We start from the raw sequence: 20,353 nt of genomic DNA on the forward strand, positions 1-20,353 counted from the left end.
CAGCCTAAGACCGCCAGGAACAAACCTACAGACAGGTAAAATCAGATTTATTGATCCATTGCAAACAGGAATATCACATACTAGGATTTGGAGGTAAGGGTGGAGATAAGATGAAATTTAAATGAAGCGGTATTTTGACAGATTCATTGCAAAGCAGGGCTGTACGTAAAGGGGTCAAAATCAGGTCTAAACCACAAAGTAGGTGTAGGGTCTTGTTTTCTTGGAAACTACAAAATTAAGACAGATGTGAAATGTTGCATCCAAAAACCCTTATCTGAAGTCCTGCTCCTGAACTGAAAATTAAGAATGCTTCTCCACGTCAAGGTGCTTTAGATCCTCCAGGCAGGAGTAAGAAGTTTCATCTTACTGATATAATTTCAAGCAATTAATTCCATATAGTCTATAATTTTAGAGAACTAAGATTTCTCAAAGAGTAGGGAAATAGTACTCACTCAACGAGGGGAGTTGTTTTGATACATTAAAGCTGTGGTTTGTTCTTGGGGGAGACATTTCTTATTGTATTTGCAGTTGGATTTATGTGTCTTTTATGAATGACAGGGCAGATGTTGACAGTCTAGGCTATTTTTCACTCTCTCACTTCATATTCAGAAGTCAGTTATCTTAGATTAACAGTTAACCTTAGTGTCACATTAAGAGCTCTCATGTCCTCTTGCAATAGCTCTCCTTAAAACTCCTTTCACATCTTGGTTCCTTAGGCTATAGATCAAAGGGTTGAGCACAGGTGTGATCACAGTGTAGAACACCGCAATGACATTGTCCCCAGCCCTGCAGGACTTCGACTGGGGTCTCATGTACATGAAGATGGCAGTTCCATAGAATAAGGTCACAACTGGCAGATGAGAGGCACAGGTGGACAGTGCCTTGTGCCTCCCGGAGGCTGACCGCATCCTGAGAACTGATAGAAGGATTCGGGCGTAGGAAACAGCAATGAGGAGAAAAGGAACGAAGACAATGATGACACTGAAGATGAAAACAACCAGCTCAGTAATGAGGTGTCAGCGCCAGCCAACCTCAGGACGGAAAGCACCTCACAAAAAAAGGGATTCAGGACATTGGGCCCACAGTAGGGCAAACTCAAGTGAGGACACTGATCATCAAGGAGCTCAGGGAGCTACTGGACCAAGAAATGGCTGCCAGTTGGACACAGGTGCTTTGGTTCATAAGATGGTACAAGGAAGAGGATGACAAATGGCTGCATATCTGTCATAAGCCGTGACACCAAGGAGAACACATTCCATCATTCCAACAGAGAGGGAGAAGTACATCTGAGCAGAACAGCTGGACAATGGGATGGTCTTTTTTCCCACCATGTTGGACAGCATTTGTGGGACATTGGTGGCTGTGTAGCAGATATCCAGAAAGCATAAATTAGTGAGGAAAAACTACATGGGGGTTTGGAGATGTGTTTCTATCTGGATAATAGTGATAATAATAATATTACCAGGTACTGTTAATAAAAAGAAGAACAGGAACATAATAAAAGGAATGAGCTTCCTCTTTGGCTGAGATGAGAGTCCTAGGATCACAACTTCAGTCACTGTGAAGTTTATTTTTATCATATCCATTTTTCACACCACCTCCCTCTTCCAGAAACATCCACTCACCTGAAGACAAAAATCAAGTGCCCTATATGCTACAGTGTTGGAACTAAGTGTTGTGACTAACAGCAAAAACGCCTAAAGGGAAGGAGGATTTATGTCATGGCAGGAGGAGGCTTAGGAGGAACTTGCTGTGGTAGGAAGAGCACAGAATGAGGAGTCAGAGGCACTGAGTTTTAGACTCAGTCATACCCACTGATTTGCTTTACAATTCCCAGTAGTCACTTTGCATCTCTAGGAGGTCTCTCTTTCCTCATTTTTCTGATCAGGAAGTAGGGGTGGAGTAGAGTGTTTGTGCATTCATTATTCAGGCTTGCCGCACACATATGGATTTGAGAGGTGTTAGCTGCCTGCCTAACACCACCAAGCTTTTTGCCACAGCCCCTGACATTTCAAGCATTAATATCAGTCTAGGTGAAGCCATTGTCTCAGAGAGTGTTCTGAGTGTGACATTAAAAGCCCTCTGCAACCTCATCTGCCATCATTCCAACAAATACACGACATACTCCAGATGGATCTGACAACAGTTTCAACAGTTTCTCCACCCTCCAGTCATTCCATTCCCTGCTTCTACGTGTTGATAGTTGGAGTTTCGTTTTCATTGCCAGAAATCTTCCTCCCACCTGGTAACTGTCCATGCACCTTCAAGCACACCAACATGTTTTTCTCTCCTGTGTAAAATCTTTCACAGCACACACTCTTCCCTCATTGCTCCTAGCAAGCTGTCTTCTCTGGCCTGCCTCCCACTATCGGGTACAATAGATAATTCTATCATAACCTATGGTACTCACTTGTTTACAAAGATTTAGTTTCTCTCAATAAACTACACTCTTCTTGAGGTCAGGTCCCATGCCTTAGTTCTATCTCTTGCTCGTAGTACCCAGCAGAGTATTTAGAATACAGTAAATGCTAGGTAGATATGCAGGTTTGAGGACAGATATTGAGCACTGAGAGAACTGGTTTGAATCTTGGCTCTATAATCCTCAAATTGTGTGACCTTGAACAATGTATGTGCAAACATTTCTATGTCTTAGCTCGTCTGCAAAATGGGAATAACAATCACATTTACTTCATAAGATTATCGTGAAGATTAAAATAAAATGACTCTTTTAAAGCACTCAGCAGAGTGCCTGGCACATACTAAGTACTCAATAAGTATTATGATAAATAATAGAGAAACTTGACAAGTTGCTTTGGGGGACATTAGCCAATCTGACATCATTCTGGTCACTTAAAAATTGGGTAATGAGTCAATGAAAAGTGAGGCTGAATGTCTGTTACAAAATCTATCTGTATAGACACTCAGTGAAATAGTAGATAAGTGAAATCGACTTCTAAAACAATATAGTCATAGGTGAATAGAAACTCAAAGATTACAACTCTCTGAAGTACACGTGGTGTAGAGGAAGGACTATGGACGTTATAATCAGATCTCCTTGAGTTTCAATCCTGCCTGCACTTATTTCTGAGTTTATCTTCAGAAAGTCAATTAACTGCTCTGGATCTATTTTCCTGCCTTTAACAGGAGGTGCAACACATACTCCACAGAGCTGTTTGACAATTAAATAAACTTCCTGGGGAGGGGTTTTGCAAGGATGGATTTCTCAAAATATAGTGATTATTGTTATTACATTTTTTTTAAGTCATTCTCTTCTTTTGCATTGAGAAAGATTCTCCTAAATAAAGTTAGCACACTTTTGGTTAATTGCCTTTTCAGAGACTGTCAAAGCTATGAACCCCTGAGGTTCCTAATGCATCAAATACGCGGGGGAGCCTGAGCAGGTACAAGCTATCTGGATCCGTGGCGTGGATCAAATACGCGGGGGAGCCTGAGCAGGCACAAGTCATCTGGATCCATGGCGTGGATCAAATACGCGGGGGAGCCTGAGCAGGCACAAGTTATCTGGATCCGTGGCGTGGATCAAATACGCGGGGGAGCCTGAGCAGGCACAAGCTATCTGGATCCATGGCGTGGATCAAATACGCGGGGGAGCCTGAGCAGGCACAAGCTATCTGGATCCATGGCGTGGATCAAATACGCGGGGGAGCCTGAGCAGGCACAAGTCATCTGGATCCATGGCGTGGATCAAATACGCGGGGGAGCCTGAGCAGGCACAAGCTATCTGGATCCGTGGCGTGGATCAAATACGCGGGGGAGCCTGAGCAGGCACAAGTCATCTGGATCCGTGGCGTGGATCAAATACGCGGGGGAGCCTGAGCAGGCACAAGCTATCTGGATCCGTGGCGTGGATCAAATACGCGGGGGAGCCTGAGCAGGCACAAGCTATCTGGATCCGTGGCGTGGATCAAATACGCGGGGGAGCCTGAGCAGGCACAAGCTATCTGGATCCGTGGCGTGGATCAAATACGCGGGGGAGCCTGAGCAGGCACAAGCTATCTGGATCCATGGCGTGGATCAAATACGCGGGGGAGCCTGAGCAGGCACAAGCTATCTGGATCCATGGCGTGGATCAAATACGCGGGGGAGCCTGAGCAGGCACAAGTCATCTGGATCCATGGCGTGGATCAAATACGCGGGGGAGCCTGAGCAGGCACAAGCTATCTGGATCCGTGGCGTGGATCAAATACGCGGGGGAGCCTGAGCAGGCACAAGTTATCTGGATCCATGGCGTGGATCAAATACGCGGGGGAGCCTGAGCAGGCACAAGCTATCTGGATCCGTGGCGTGGATCAAATACGCGGGGGAGCCTGAGCAGGCACAAGCTATCTGGATCCGTGGCGTGGATCAAATACGCGGGGGAGCCTGAGCAGGCACAAGCTATCTGGATCCGTGGCGTGGATCAAATACGCGGGGGAGCCTGAGCAGGCACAAGCTATCTGGATCCGTGGCGTGGTCCTTTGTTGGCTGGGACTGTGAGAGTTGCGGGTCAGTGTCCTGGTCCCGGGTGAGGTGAGCAGAGTGTTTGTGCACTCATAATCAGAGTTGGCTGTAAATGTAAGAGACACAGGACTCTGCCAGAAGATGACTTGGGCACCACTTGGAAGCATTCATATGAACCTACATATGTGAGGTACTCACCTGGGACAGCATCTGCCTCTCTCAGCATTATCCTATCATTTCGTTAAGGTGTTATAACTAGAAGAGAGGAACCCATGGAACCCCCAAGCAACGGTTAACCTAATACCAAATATGAAAGGATGTGGCTTAGTGGTTAAACACCAGGTCTCTGGAGTAAGACAACACCACTCTTAACTGTGTAATTACTAGCTACATATTAAAACTCAGTTTGGTTATCTGTAAAATTATTGCTATTAATCTTTAAACATACCTATGATGGATGCTGTGGGAGTATAAAATAATGCATGTGAAACACTAAGCACAGTGCTTAACTCAGAGTAAAGTATTCAAAATTGTTACCTATTATTTTTATAAATGATCAAATCCTGGGATAGTTATGAGAATCAGAGAACAAGAGAATCAAGAGACATTAAGTTTAAGATTGAGTCCAGGAGTTCTCAACTTTTTCCCACAGGAAACCCCTTTCATCCCGTGGATTCGTGTTTTCAAAGATTTTGTTCAGCCACAAAATTGTTCTCAGTTTATAACGAGTGATTCATTTAAAATAAACAGCCTACAAAATCTCATAATAAGCCTACTAAGTAAAATGAGGTAAATATTGAACTGATCTATTTTTCCATCAAAAGTAGATGGGAAAGAGTATACTCTAATGAAGGGAAAAGAAAATAAGTTAAATTAATGGGATGTGTGTAATATTAGATAATGAGCAGTGCTAGGGAGATTGACAAAGTGGAAAAGAGATATAAGAAATATCAGAGAAGTAGATTGCAATATGTTGATCAGGGAACATCTGAAAAGGGGTAATATTAGTGGCAATTAAGTCTTGAAGAATGTGAGGGAGATCGCTATCAAGATATCTGAAGAAGAGCATTCTAGTCACAGGGAGGAGCAGCGGCCAAGGCTCTGACCATGTGCTGTTTATCCCATGAATGGAAAGGAGGGCAGCGTGGCGGGAGTGGAGTTAACAGTGGAGGAGAGAACAGGAGAGTCAGATGCAGAAAAGTAATAAGATTGTATGCTTTGTAAGGATTTTGGCTTTTACTATGAATACATTGAGAAGTCATTGGAGTGTTTGAAGAAGAAAAGTAAAATGATCAAACTGGTATATTAACAGGGTCACTCTAGCTGCCTTGTTGAGAGACTCAAGTGCGGTCAGCACAGAAGCAGGGAGGAAGCAGGGAGACCATTAGGAAGCTCTATAATGATGCAAATGTGAGGTAATAGTGGGTTATTCTAGAACCACGGGAGCTGGGAAAAGTTGGTCAGATTCTGAATCTGTTTTGAAGGTAGAATCAAGATGTTTCTGATTAGTCAGCTACAATGTAAAAGACAAAGAGGAACCAAAAATATTCAATGGTTTTCCCTAAACTGAGATAATGCCATTTACTGCAGTGGAGAAATCTGAGAGAAAAGCAGGCTTAAGAAGCATTGTTAGGAACTCTGTTTTTCTTGAAATGCCCAATGGACATCCTGTTAGAGATATTAAGTAGGTATTTGTATCCAGGAGGCTGGAGTTCAGGGAGGAGAAATGGTCAGGAGATTAAAAAAATAATAAGATTCACATATGGAAATCACTTAAAGTCATTAGACTGGATAACTCAACATGGAGTGACTGTGGATGGAAAAGAGAAGAGATCCACAACTTGATTCTGGGCACTCCAAAATTCAAAGCTGGAGGCAATAATGCTGCTGAGAACACACAGCCATGGAAGCAGAAGGAAACTCAGGCAACTCTGATGACCTGGAAACCAAGGGAAGAGAGTATTTCCAGCAGGAAGGACTGATCAACCACGTCAAATGCTGCAGATAAATCAAATCAGAGGAGGACTGAAACGCGGTCATTGGATTGAGTTACATGTGGTCCCTGAACCTAGACGAGGGCACCTTTAGTGGAGGAATAGTAGCAAAAGCTTAGGTGCAACAATCATCTGTTGTTCTATATTTTACTCAGAAATAAGTCAATTTAGTAACTTTGATATTTATTAACATTAATTTGACAGTCTAATAGGAACCAAGGGTTTTTGTGGATTCCAAGAGGAGGGGCATACATACTCATGTTCACTGGGAGTTTTATTTGGCTACAAAACCACTTAGGTTGGTGGGAAGTTAGTGTGACTGGAATTGCCCATGAAGTGTAATATAGATGTACTGTTGCTAGATATATTCCCCATATCCATTTCAGTGGAATATTTATAGTTCTATGTGCAGAGAATCTTGAAGAAGGTGGGCAGATTTCTTTGTCATCAGATGGAATACCAAGTCTCATCATCATATTCTAAGACATATGTTTTCTTCCTGTTATTATTATTAAGGAAAAAATCCTTAATAATAAAAAATTATAAAAGAAGTAAAAATGTAATATCCTGTGTAAGTTTCTAGTACTACGTTACTTATGTAGTACACAGGAATTACTTAAAATTGGCAATTTAGATTATTGGTATATATTTTATTGTTATAATATAGATAAAATACAGTAAATACTGTATACTTTATAATGCCATCATAGTATACCATTCTTCTGTACACTTTTTTCCAAAGCTTTGTATATATCCTCTTTTTTCCTTATAATCTCCTGAGTATTTTCTTATGCATATAGATATTATTATGAAATATGAATTTATAATGGTTGTAGAGTGTCTCAATATATGGAAGTACTGAAATAAAAATAGTTGATTCTTTAAAAAATATATTAAAAATAGGTGAAGTTCAGTATTTCAGATACAAATAAGTAACACTTTAAGCTAAGAAGTCACATATTTAGCAAAAAAAGCAAATTGACATTATGAAGTAGACCAAAGTATAGGAAAATGGAAATTAGAAGGCCATGCTTCCTTTACTTGAACAATCATTCCTAAGGGAAAAAATAAATAACCAACTTCAGAAATTTGGAATTGAATATTGTTAAAGTCGTTGAACAAGGAGGCCATTACAGTGAGGGGGCTCTTATACCTGGTAGCCTATGTAAGCAAACCAATGTCTAAGACAGAGTTAATGCACTTGAATCTGAGAAAATGAAACCTCAGACCAATCACAAACTGCCAGCTAGGTTTTCTGAAATAGAGCAATCATTTAACCTGTAGTCAATCAAATAATTTCCTTGCTTTCCTTTTGTGTCTTCTCTATAAAAACCTGTCCCCTACCTCCTGATGGGGGCGAGCTCCTGACCACTTTTGGTTTGACATTTGCTGGATTCAAATCGATGTAAGCTCAAGCAAACTGTAAGAAATTTTAATGTGCCTATGTTTATCTTTTAACAATATATAGTCATAAAGTCTAAGTGGTCTGTTGCAAAATGAAAATTCTTCATAAAATGAGCACTTACTTTGTTGGATCCTAGATTTCTAGGTTTACCAGTGATATAATGTTATTTATTTACCATATTTTCTATTTATTCAGCACAATGATTCAAGCTGAACTCTCTTTTCTCTTCTCCTAGGTGAGATTCCCTATAGCCATGAACACGGGAAATCACACAGTGACAGAATTCGTCCTGGTGGGCTTCAACAGACCCCACGATGCAGCTGATCCTGTTTGTGGTATTCCTCAGCGTAAATTCTGTGACTGTGGTAGGAAATACCACCCTCATAATGTTGATCTGTAATGACTCCCAGCTGCACACGCCCATATATTTTTTCATTGGGAATCTGTCTTTTCTGATCTCTGGTAATTCCTCTGTCTACACCCCAAAGATCCTAATGACCTGCATCTCTGAAGACAAAAGCATCTCCTTTGCCTGCTGTGTAGCTCAGTTCTTTTTCTCTGGTGGGCTGGCCTGCAGTGAGTGTTATCTGTTGGCTTATGACCTCTATATGGCCATCTGAAAGACACTGCTTTATTCTCAGTCCATATCCATAAAGCTATGTGCATTTTTGGTAGCAGCCTCATACCTTGGTGGCTTTATTAACTGTTCCATCAACACCAAAAGAACTTTTGCTGTGGAATCCTGTAGTAATAATGTCATTGATGACTTTTTATGTGATTTGCTTCCCCTGGCAAGGTTGGCTTGTGGCGGCAAAGGTGGCTACCAGGTTGTGCTGTATTTCCTCCTGGCCACCAACGTCATTACGCCCGCTGTGCTCATATTTGCCTCCTACCTCTTTATCATTGCCACCATCTTGAGGATCCGCTCCACCCAAGGCCGCCTCAAAGCCTTCTCCACATGCTCCTCCCACCTGATCTCTGTCATTTTGCCCTATGGCTCCTTTCTCTACATCTACTCTCATCTCCAAACTAGCTATTCTTTTGATAGGGACAAAATAGTTTCTACATTTTACACTGTGGTATTCTCCATGTTGAATCCCATGATCTGTAGCTTGAGGAATAAGGATGTAAAAGAGGCTCTGAATAAACTCTCCAAATAAATCAGGATTCTCTCCTTCCAAGGAAATGCAAAGACAGTATTTGATCAGGTTACTAGGTTTCAAGAAAAGCTGTCATTGTGTTCCCACATGGTTAAGAATTCTTACAATGCAAGTTAAAGAGTTTTCAGTCTTGATATATGACCATTCACGAGACTTAAGATGAGAAAATCAGGGCAATTTACGATATAAAATTTAAGTGTAAAATATAAGTATTTGTATTGAATTTCATATTACTCTAGATTATAAACAAAAACTTACAACCGGAAACTGTCCTCTGCCTTCGTAAAGTAACAGAACAGCCCACTCCTTTAGCATAAGAATATGTCTGGCTGACTGATATACATCGAATAGCATCTATATAATTATTTCTAAGAAATAGGAACAGATACGCTGAATTAATTTTTAATATTTTCCTATTGCTATTAACTAGTTGTAATCACCACATTCCATTCCCTTAACAGAATTTCTTAGGCGTTTTTATACGTACATTTTTCCCCCAGAAGCATTAGCACAAATACCCAGAGGCACCCTTGAAATAACTTAGTACAACTAGACTCAGCAAGCATGATCTCTCCCATCTATATGTCTCTTATATAAGTTCCTCAGTTAAGGAAAAGTCCTCTTAGATATAATTTTTATGAATCACTGTATAACTCCCAGGGCTCTTCTTTTATTTTATAGGAGTGAACCTACAAGGGCTTCTACATCCAAATTGTGACAATCAAAACACAATTATTATAATAAAAATAATAACAACTGTAGTGAGGTAAACAATTTGAGAAATAAAAGTCTATGAGTACACATTACTCAAAAGAGAAAAAATTATATAGAGAATATATACGGGTAGTGATAAAGCAAAATGGCAGATATGATGAGTTGCTTTTAATTTTAATTTTTAAAAGTGTGGCAATGTTGCTATAATTTGTGTTGATAAAACATGACTATGTCCTTGTTTCTATCTGTATAAGCAGTAACTGAAAAAAAAAAATGCAAGAAAGTGAAATTTAATCAAATAATTCCCTAAAAATGTAGGAGCTCCATGAAGAGCAGGAGAGATTGATCTGCACTGGCAGTGACACACATTAACCTGAAGAGTAAATCCAAGGTATATAATCAGTACTAGCTGTAACACACAGTAATCCAATAGACACAGGGCCCAACAGTGTAAGTCCAAGACGCTTGATTTAGACAATTTTCTAAAATAGAAAGCTACTTATGCCAACTCAGATTCTTATTATCTAAAAGAGAGATCTCTATATTTCCCACTAATAATAGAATTCCTATAACATATATTCTTTTTAAGAAACATTAACACATCTAATTGGTGTATTACAGTGGCATAAAATCAGTTATTTAATGCTGTTTACATGAAACTAGAAAATATATCATTCCAGAGGGAAATATCAGTTATAAAAAATAAAATTGGTGTAATAAACCTTTTCTTAAAACATCCTAGTATCATAAGTCCTGATATTTAACTACAAAAAAGATGCTCAAACTACTAGTCAAGAATTCTTATGTTAAGTGTTTTAGGAGAAGCAGCCAAGTCTTATCCTTCAAATCATTATCAATATATACTCAGATACTGTAACTTTCACTGGCCTGAATGTATGGTTACATTTTTTTGTGTATTGATAAGTAATCTTAACTCCAGAATCAAGTCTAAATAACATTACCAAGACCCTAATAAGAAGATAAAGTACAGCTAATAATAATCTTAGGGAGACATAAACATAAATAAGAACCTAATAAAAATGTAATTAAACAAGTGGCATTGATGTTTTAGAAAATGTTTTAGAATACGTTTACGTGCAAGTTTGACAGTAAATGTTTTACTCACTGTTGGGAAGGTTTCATCTCCAGTTTATAGTTGTGAAACGTTAAAAAAAATCTTCCATATTAATTTGAAATTACAATATAAATTCCTAAGGGAATTTTATTACTCAAATCACAAATGAAGTTTGAAGTCTTACAGAAAAGTAGTTTCTAAGTTGTGGCTTTTAGATATATGAGTTTTAATAAACATTTTTTAAAAGTACAAATAGTTTACGGGTGTTCTCCTCCATGCAGAAAATCTCTTGAACTTACATGTTTTAATAAAAAAAAACTCTAATGAGAAGAAGACCATGTTGTTGAGCCCCTGCCGTACGCTGTGGCCACTTGATATGAGGGCCCATTGAACACGAACTGTTGTGTGTGGGGAGGGAGGCTGACTAACATTCACAGACTATGTCACCTCACCCACCTGACTAGTGAGAGCCTCCCAATATATGCATGTTTGGATATAATTGTGTACATATGTGTGAACATAAAGGGTTTAGGACATCTTCTAAAGAAAGTCTATGACTTTGAAGGTTCAATAAAATATGACAGTCTCTCAGCCTCCTCCACAAACCCAGTGACATCAAAATGCATCGTTTATCCCTCAAAGCCTACAACTGCTTAGTGCTAATGTGAGCCTGTGCAACTATACAGTTTTTGAGGCTAGACATTTGTTTTTACTCCAAGCTGATTCCATCCATTTTTTTCCCCAAGACAAAAGTTACTATTCCTGCATCCTTTCTCCAACTTGTCTACCTATAAAACTCGTTCACTCATGATCTCCACCTTGCAGATCCTCAATTCCTTTGCTCTCAGAGAAAGAGACGAGTTAAAGGTGATCAATTGGGATCCTCACCCTTGCATCTTTCAAGTCTTTGATGAAAACACTAATCTCTACACTTCCCCCAGGGATGTGATATTGCATTTTGTTTACTATCTTAGCAGAGGATGTCTAAGGGGAGCAATTTCAGGGACTTCTACTTGAGCCTTCCAACAGTAATAATGCTCATTCCAAGGGTCAAGGAGGAGGAACTAGAATGAAGATTCTGTTTTATTCTGTATGTCTATGCCCTATGTGATTTCTGGATCTGGGTAAATAACGATCAGCTATATATCTGGTCCCATTGCCTATACCAAGAGATGCACTCAGGCCAAAATTATCTTTCACATTGTTTCCATGAGACCCACCGGTGAGTGTGTACCTCTGGTGTTTGTCCATGTCTGGAGATTAGTGTCACTTCAGAGCCAGTATCTAATAACCCTCAGAAGACTTGAGTACTTCTCCTTTCCCAATGTAGGATTACCCTCATAAATGGCTACAAGCCATCCACAAGAGGGCTTGGAGGAAGATACACAGTGTACACATTGGCCTAGTTTCAGGATTCTTCCTTAAAGGGACCATGCCTCCCCATCAGTCTATGGCTTCAGTGGCTGTAAACTAACTTAGGTCAGAGAATTATGTAAGAGGCTGTACTTCCCTGCTAGAACATCTTGAGCTAGTTTTGTCCAAGTAAAAATGGTTTTTGTTTATAAGAAAAATAGCACGTTGGTTGGTTTCCCATCTACTTCATCATTAGGAACCACCTAATCCAAGAGATGTTGCCACAAATGTCTGGACAACAAAATACTTGGTTAGCGTCTAGAGTTTGTGGTGTATATGGGTAATTGTTTGCATCTCATCTCTGACATATGCAGTGCAATCGGCTTTTTGGCTGCCTGTTTGTTTTTACACAGGTTTAAATTTCAGCAGAAGCCAACTCACCACATGCTATTTATAAGCTCTATTTGCTCATGCCTCTGTGCCACAGAAAGCTGATCTCTCAATGTCTTCCCTTCACCCCTCCTTCATTCCATGATGCCATTGGTGATCAGTTAAGTTGGATGTCACTAAAGACCATAGATTTCCAGGGTCCCATTTCCCACTTCAATGGGTTTATAAATCTAATCTTTAAATATGTGAATAATCCAATACCATTTGAATGTTTATCTTCCGAGACTACTTCTAGGATGAGTATCAATTATGAACCTGGCAGGTAGCAGATTGCTAGTTAAACTGGTTAATTTGGGAAGGGATTAATAAAGGGATTATTACAAAGGAATGTGGGTGGTGTGGAGAATTCCCAAGGAAAAGGGTAATAATCCTAGGACCACTAACTTCTGAGAGCTGTTCTTCCTCTATCCCTGAAGGTGCAAGAAGAGAGAGACATGGTGAGCGCTGGAGCGAGAGCTTTGAAGGAGGGTCACCTGGAAGGAGCTGTGGTCTAGGCCCAAGGATGCAGCCAGCTGTGACATGTCTGCAAGCAAGGAGCCTGGGGACAATTACTCTGACCTCACTCTCTTCCCTGCCAGTGACAACCACTGGCTAAATCCATTAAGTAGATAGAGATCAAAGAAACCCACTGATGGAGTTAACACAGTTGAGCATCCTGGAGCAAAGGGGAGGTTCAAAATGTGGAGAATGAATTTGGAAGGACAATAGAAAAGTTTCAACATATAACAAAAATATCAGTATCATTGAACATATGTGCTTTAATGTGTGATGTATGCATGTGAATAGATATAGTATATGTAATATATGTGCACACATATGTTCAGTTTAGCTTCTACATAATTCAAGAGAGAATGAGGATGAAAATTCAGACTTATTACATTTTCACCAGGAAATTGTAGTCACAAAAAATTTTTCTGCATCATAACATAATACCCAATTTGTCAATATACAGTCTTGTTTAATTGTCTTGTTAGTTATTTCCCAAGCTATGAAATCCTGAGGGGTTGCAGGAATCTACCACCCTGGGAAACCAGAAACTGATAAAAACAATTCTGGAACAGGCAGATTTGAATTCTGTTGAGGTGATGGTGTGGCTGGGAATTTTAGGTAAATTGCCTAATTCAGATGTTACAGATAGATGGAAAATTTTACTTGTTCCTCACAACCAGTCCAAAGGTCATTTACATCTTAAGATACAATAAGTGCTAAAAAAAGGGCCTTTTGAAATATCTTCACCATCTTCCTATTGCAGTTTCTGAAACTGCTGAGAGTTCACAAGGAGAAGTAGCATTTCTCACTATTACAGACAAAAAAATTAACATTACATAAAAGGACAAGGGAGAAAAAGAAACTAAATACACAAACAAAGAAGCAATCATCAGGAACCACTTACAAAAGAAACATGATTGTCAATATCTCAAGGGCAACTGAGGCAACCGAATGAAGTAGCAAAGATTACTAAAGATTACTAGTCTGAAGGCTAAAAGATATCAAGAAAAGTTTTAATTTATTTCAGTTTGATATTCTTTAAGAAAGCACAAAGGCATATAATATTTTTGAGAATTCCAGACAAGAGATGCTTATCTCTAGACACAAAAAGTTATATTTTAATAATTTTGATGGAAAATGCATTGTTTAGTTTATACAAAAACACAACTTTTGTTGTGGAGAATAATATGTTAGTTTCTTAGCAAACAAAGCTAGATTACCATAGTCATCCTGTTCTGATTACCAGCTACAGAACTCAATTCTTCAACCAGTCTCTACCCAAGGAATTGTGTGCCCTATCTTGTTTTTGTGTTGGCATTAGGATTCCAAGTAGATCTGTTTATAGCTCATCTTTTTAATTGTATAACATTAAGCAACACATCTTTACTTTTGTTAACTCTTTGAGTCTTCCCCACATTGTAATGCAGGCAGGACTCCTGGAATAAAGAATAAGAGTAAGAATACAACTGATATTTATATCAACATTTCAAAGATGTGATTACAAGCAACCTGTTTTACAAGACTTGGGCTACTTAAATGAAAGCAGGTTCCTGGGCCCCACACACAGACTGCTAAATCCTTGTGTGTGCTGAATTCCAGAACCACTGGTTACTGGAGTGTGTATGATGTGCCAGGCACTGTGCTTAGTCCTTATTTGAATTTTCTGCTTTACAACAACCCTAAGGAGATAGAAGTTATCCCCGTCTTACACATGAAGAAATTGAGGCTTTACAATGTTGACTAATGATGGAGAATTTGAATCCCTGTTAACTGCCTGAAAGTCAAATGCTTTTTGTATGATGCCCAGGCTCTCTCTGGTTTGAGCAGTCAGCTCTGATTTCTAAGACATGCTTCCTATCCATCATATATCCATCATATACAATGACAGAAAATCTGTTGCTGACATAAAAAACACCTTCTTCAAAGACCCACTCTATTTGGGCAAACAAGTATTGGGTAAAGTTATTTCATAGGCAGATTTGTTTCTTCCTATTCCTGTCTGCAGGAGTGGTCGAGGGATTACTGGTGACAGGAAATGCATGTGAGATATCAGACAGTTCTGCTGACGTTTTAAGAGTAAATGACATCATTAGATACCTCCCAGAAAATTGATTCTATTGACTTGGTTCTCTTGCAATCCAAGGCTAACCATTCATTCATTCACTCATTTATTCATTAAATATTTATTGTATGTGTATTATATGCTAGGTACTATTCTAAGCACTGGGCATATAAAAATAATGAAATAGACAAAAAATCCTGCAGTCATGGAGTTTACATTCTAGTGGCCTTCTATCTCTGCTTGACCTCACTCACCCAGTAGGCTCATGAAGATCTAGACAGAGTGCTATATAACCACAGGTAATTTTCCCACTCAACGATACTCTCCACTAATTTTCTATCCCTTCATATAATCCCTAGAAGAATCCTATAAAGAGTCACTAAGTAAAATACAAAGCTGTGGAGTAGAGTTTCTTAATAGAGTCATAACATCCTTTAAAAAACATTTTTGAAATGTGTGGTGGATTTTCGACTGTCACAAAGATCAGGGACACTCCTGGCCATTTAGTATGTAGCAGACAAGGATGAAAATCGTTTGCAACCATGAGCAAGTCCCATCCAAAGAAAAACGTCCCACCCTCTACATCCAATGTCTTGATAGACAATGGTGCATTGAAAAAAATCATAATTATGTGAGTTTGAAATTTACTCCACTTTATGAAAAAACGCAAAGTATATTTTACAAGTTTTTGCTATACATCAACTTGCCTAGGAACTAAAAATTGAGCAAAGGTTGTGATTTGTTTTGTTTGGAACTTTATCAAGAATTATTCACCTTGTCAAAAAATCTTTTCACGGAGTGTAAGTGTCACTCTGGGTATTTGAGTCACCAATAGATTCGTGATGATTCTACATAGATATGTATTCATTACACTGTGTTCCAGCATTGACATATTGAAAATCACATTATTTTATAATAGATCCTATAATTATTACTATATAATAATTGTATTATCAACTACTTTTCTTTTTTTATCACGTTTACATTAGACTTAGAATATTTTATTTACCTATGCATACGTATGTTTGTAGGTACATTATATTAACAACAAATTTCATCTTAGGACTATGAAGGAAGCATTAAAAGTGTTTGTTATGAAGTGGAAATTTTTGAATGTGATAAAATTGAGTACTATTACTACAAATGATATCAAATTGGGCTAAGTGTCTTTTTAAGAAGTGTACATGGCTAGTTATAAAAACTGGAAAAAATGCTTTTTCAGGTTTTTAGACCCCAAAAGACCTACAATGACATTCCATTTTATTTCTACTTAGCATAATCAGATGGACTAATTTTTTTGGTCTTCATTCTGAAATTTCACCCTGATTCTCAATTTGCTTTTCTCCCTGAGATTTATGACAAATGTGCCAAAAGCCCCTGCACAGTAGCTGAGAGGAAAACTTTCTCTGTGACTATGGAATAAAACTGTGTAGGAGAGAGAATATTTTACCTTAGAGTTTTCTACTGGGCCTGAAAAGTAAATTTACATAAAACAGATTAATAGGAGTAAAGCATACAAACTGATTTAGCATAAGTATTACGTGACCTGGGAGCCCTCATAAGGAAACAGAGCCTCAAAGATGTGGCAAAACATAAATGTTTTTATAATAGGTTGAAGAAAGAGAAGCAATAGTGGAAAAGTAACTAAAATATATGGAGAGGCTAAAGGAAGATGCGAATTATTTTAAAGAGAAGAGCAAAGTTGAAGGACTCATGCTTCCCAATGGTAAAACATACTACAAAGCTATAGTAATTGAAACAATTATGACATTGGCCTATGGATAGACATAAAGACCAATGGAATAGAATGGAGAGTCCAGAAATAAACCCTTACATTTATGGATTTGGTAGGTAGGGATAATGCCTCCCCGAAATGTCTATGTTCTAATCCCTGGAAACTGTGATTACGTTAGGTTACATGGAAAGTGGATGTTATGGTTGCTATTCAGCTGACTTTAAAATAGATTATCCCGGATTATCTCTTGCACCCAATGTAATCACAAGAATCCTTAAAATTTAAAATAGAGGCAGAAGAGTTCAGAGTCAGAGGGAGACATGATTATGGAAGAATTGTCATAGAGATACAATGGTGCTGACTTTGACGATGAAAAAGAGGGACCATGAACCAAGGAATGTGGGCAACCTCTGGAAGCAAGGAAATATATTCTTCTTTACAGCCCTGAGAAAGGAAAATAGCGGGGCCAACATCATAATTTCAGCCCAGGAGGACCCATGTTGGACTTCTAATCTACAGAACTGTAAGACAATATATTTGTGGTGTTTTAAGCCACTAAGCATGAGGTAATTTGTAACAGGGGCAACAGGAAACTAAAACAATGCTCAACTAGTTTTTGTCAAGGATGCCAAGATAATTGAATGGGGAAAGAATAGCCTTTTCAACAAGTGGTGTTGGGACAACTGGATATTCATATACAAAAGAATAAAGCTGGACCCCTACCTCACACCATATACAAAAATTAACTGAAAATGGATCATAGACCTAACTGTAAAAGTTAAAACTATATAAATCTTAGAAGTAAACAGAGCAAATCTTTGTGACCTTGTGTTAGGCAATGGTTTCTTAGATGAGACACAAGAGCAAGCAAGAAAAGAAAAAACAGACAAATTGGACTTTATCAAAATTAAAAGCTTTCATACATCAGTAAAGACTATGAAGAAAGGAAAAAGATCACCCAGATGATGGGAGAAAATATTTCAAGTGATATCTAATAAAGGCTTGTATACATAATATATAAGAATCCTTACAATTCAACAATAAGAAGACAAAAAACCTAATTAAAAGGTGATTCAAAAATTTGACTAGATATTTCTCTAATGAAGATAAACAAATAGCCAATAAGTACATGAAAAGATGCTCAACATCATTAGTCATTAGGAAAATGTAAATCAAAACCACAATATTATGCCTCTTCATACCCAATAGGATTGTTACAATCAAGAAGACAGAAAATAACTTGTTTTGGTGAGGATAAGGAAAAATTTGAACCCTCGTACCTTGCTGTTGGAATTGAAAAATGTTACAGCTAATTTGGAAGACAGTTTGGCTGTTCCTCAAGATGTTAAATATAGATTCAGTATGTGACTCAGCAATTCTATCTTACATATCTACACATGTAAATGAAAACATGTGTCCATACGGAACTTATACAAGAATGTTCATAGCAGCTGCCAAGAAGTAGAAGCAGCAATGTGTCCATCAATTGGTGAGTAGGTAACCCACTACGGTACAACCATTTAAAAGAATATTACTCACAATAAAAGGAATAAAGTAATGATATATGCTAAAACATAGATGAAAAAGAAAAAAAAAGGAATCATTTTAACAAAGTCTGTGCAGAATTCTTTTGGTCTCAACTTCTATCCTTGATAATAAGGATGTTTCTTATTGCTGCTGGTAAAAGTAAGACAGCTCTCACACGAGAGTTTCATCTCCTGTTTTCAGAAGGAAAGGGGGAGATCAGAGTGTCCCTTTTGTATCTGCAGATATTTTAAATGCCATTAGCTCAAAATAATACTTATGCCAAAGCAGCATATTTTGGAGTGTTGTATTCTATCACCTTTCAGATGTCACCACCTTCCAAACCATAAGAACTTTCTCAATTATCATGGGTTTGAATATCTTGTCCATTTCTGGATGAGAAATTAGAAAGGGGGTTCTTTCTCAGTGTCAAAATTTAATTACCTCTTCTCTCAGTTTGCACCCATCATCCAGTATTATTTTCTTAATATCATCTAAAATTAAGTGAAAGTATTTCTATACTTATTTATTTATTGTATGTTTCTTCCTTCTAAATAAAAGCTACACAGAATAAGTGTCAGCCATATCACCCTCACTGCTGTATCCCAATGCCTAGATAACACCTAGAAGCAAAGAAATATATTCTGAAAAAATGAATAAACCACCAACAGCACTAAGGCTTTATTATTATTAAAATAATTTTACTGAAAGGAAATCTATTGAGGCTCAGAAAACTCCTATTACCTGTCCAAGTCAGGCAAGATTCCTACTCAGATCTCACTTACTCTAAAATCTATAGACTGGAACAGAGAAAGCCCTCCTTTGGTATTGGTTGGGGGAATTAAACTCTTCACTCTTCCATTTGTAGGTGAGATCTCTTTAAGCCATGGAGAGGAGCAATCACACAGTGACAGAGTTCGTCCTGTTAGGCTTCACAACAGACTCCGTGATGCAGCTGGTCCTGTTTACGGTGTTCCTTTGTGTGTACTCCGTGACTGTGGTAGGAAATACCACCCTCGTAGTGTTGATCTGTAATGACTCCTGGCTGCACACGCCCATGTATTTTTTCATTTGGAATCTGTCTTTTCTGGATCTCTGGTATTCCTCTGTCTACACCCCAAAGATCTTGGTGACCTGCATCTCTGAAGACAAAAGCATCTCTTTTGCTGGCTGTGCATCACAGTTCTTCTTCTCTGCTGGGCTGGCATACAGTGAGTGCTACCTGTTGGCTGTCATGGCTTATGATCGCTATGTGGCCATTTCCAAACCCCTGCTTTATATTCAGTCCATGTCAAGGAAATTGTGCATCTGTTTAGTTGTATATTCCTATACTGCAGGTTTTGTCAATGCAATAATACTCACCAGCAACACATTCACAATGGATTTTTGTGGTGACAATATCATTGATGACTTTTTCTGTGATGTCCCGCCCCTAGTGAAGTTGGCATGTGATGTGAAAGACAGCTACCAGGCCATGCTGTACTTCCTCCTGGCCTCCAATGTCATTACGCCCGCTGTGCTCATACTGGCCTCCTACCTCTTCATCATCGCCGCCATCTTGAGGATCCACTTCACCCAGGGCGGCCTCAAAGCCTTCTCCACATGCTCCTCCCGCCTGATCTCTGTCACTTTGTACTGTGGCTCCATTCTCTACATTTACTCTCGCCCAAGTTCCAGCTATTCCCTTGAGAGGGACAAAATGGTTTCCACATTTTATACTGTGCTGTTCCCCATGTTGAACCCCATGATCTACAGTTTGAGAAATGAAGATGTGAAAGAAGCTCTGAAAAAATTTTTCAGCTTGACACAATCAGGAGTCTAAATTGACATAAATTTCTTAAATGAGTGCTAAGTGCAAAATTAAGTTCTTCAGGGTAAGCTTGGAGAAGTGAATTAAAAAATAAGTAAACAAACATTTTTTCTATTCAAAG

At 38.7% G+C, this 20,353-nt stretch overlaps 1 protein-coding gene and 1 pseudogene across 1 annotated transcript; both read left to right on the forward strand.

The window, feature by feature from the left end:
- Positions 1–8,113: 8,113 nt before the first annotated feature.
- LOC131401969 (olfactory receptor 9G1-like) lies at positions 8,114–9,166 on the forward strand (annotated as a pseudogene).
- A 9,990-nt stretch (positions 9,167–19,156) lies between these two features.
- On the forward strand, positions 19,157–20,291 carry LOC131402040 (olfactory receptor 9G19-like). Its single transcript, XM_058537022.1, has one exon. The coding sequence runs from the start codon at positions 19,309–19,311 to the stop codon at positions 20,242–20,244; it is 936 nt and encodes a 311-aa protein (XP_058393005.1). The 5' UTR covers positions 19,157–19,308; the 3' UTR covers positions 20,245–20,291.
- Positions 20,292–20,353: the final 62 nt, after the last annotated feature.

This window comes from Diceros bicornis (assembly GCF_020826845.1).
Source record: "Diceros bicornis minor isolate mBicDic1 chromosome 3 unlocalized genomic scaffold, mDicBic1.mat.cur SUPER_3_unloc_1, whole genome shotgun sequence".
Lineage (NCBI taxonomy): Eukaryota > Metazoa > Chordata > Mammalia > Perissodactyla > Rhinocerotidae > Diceros > Diceros bicornis.

Coding starts and splice junctions, on each gene's coding strand:
- LOC131402040 (XM_058537022.1), top strand. CDS start 19,309: ATGGAGAGGAGCAATCACACAGTGACAGAGTTCGTCCTGTTAGGCTTC.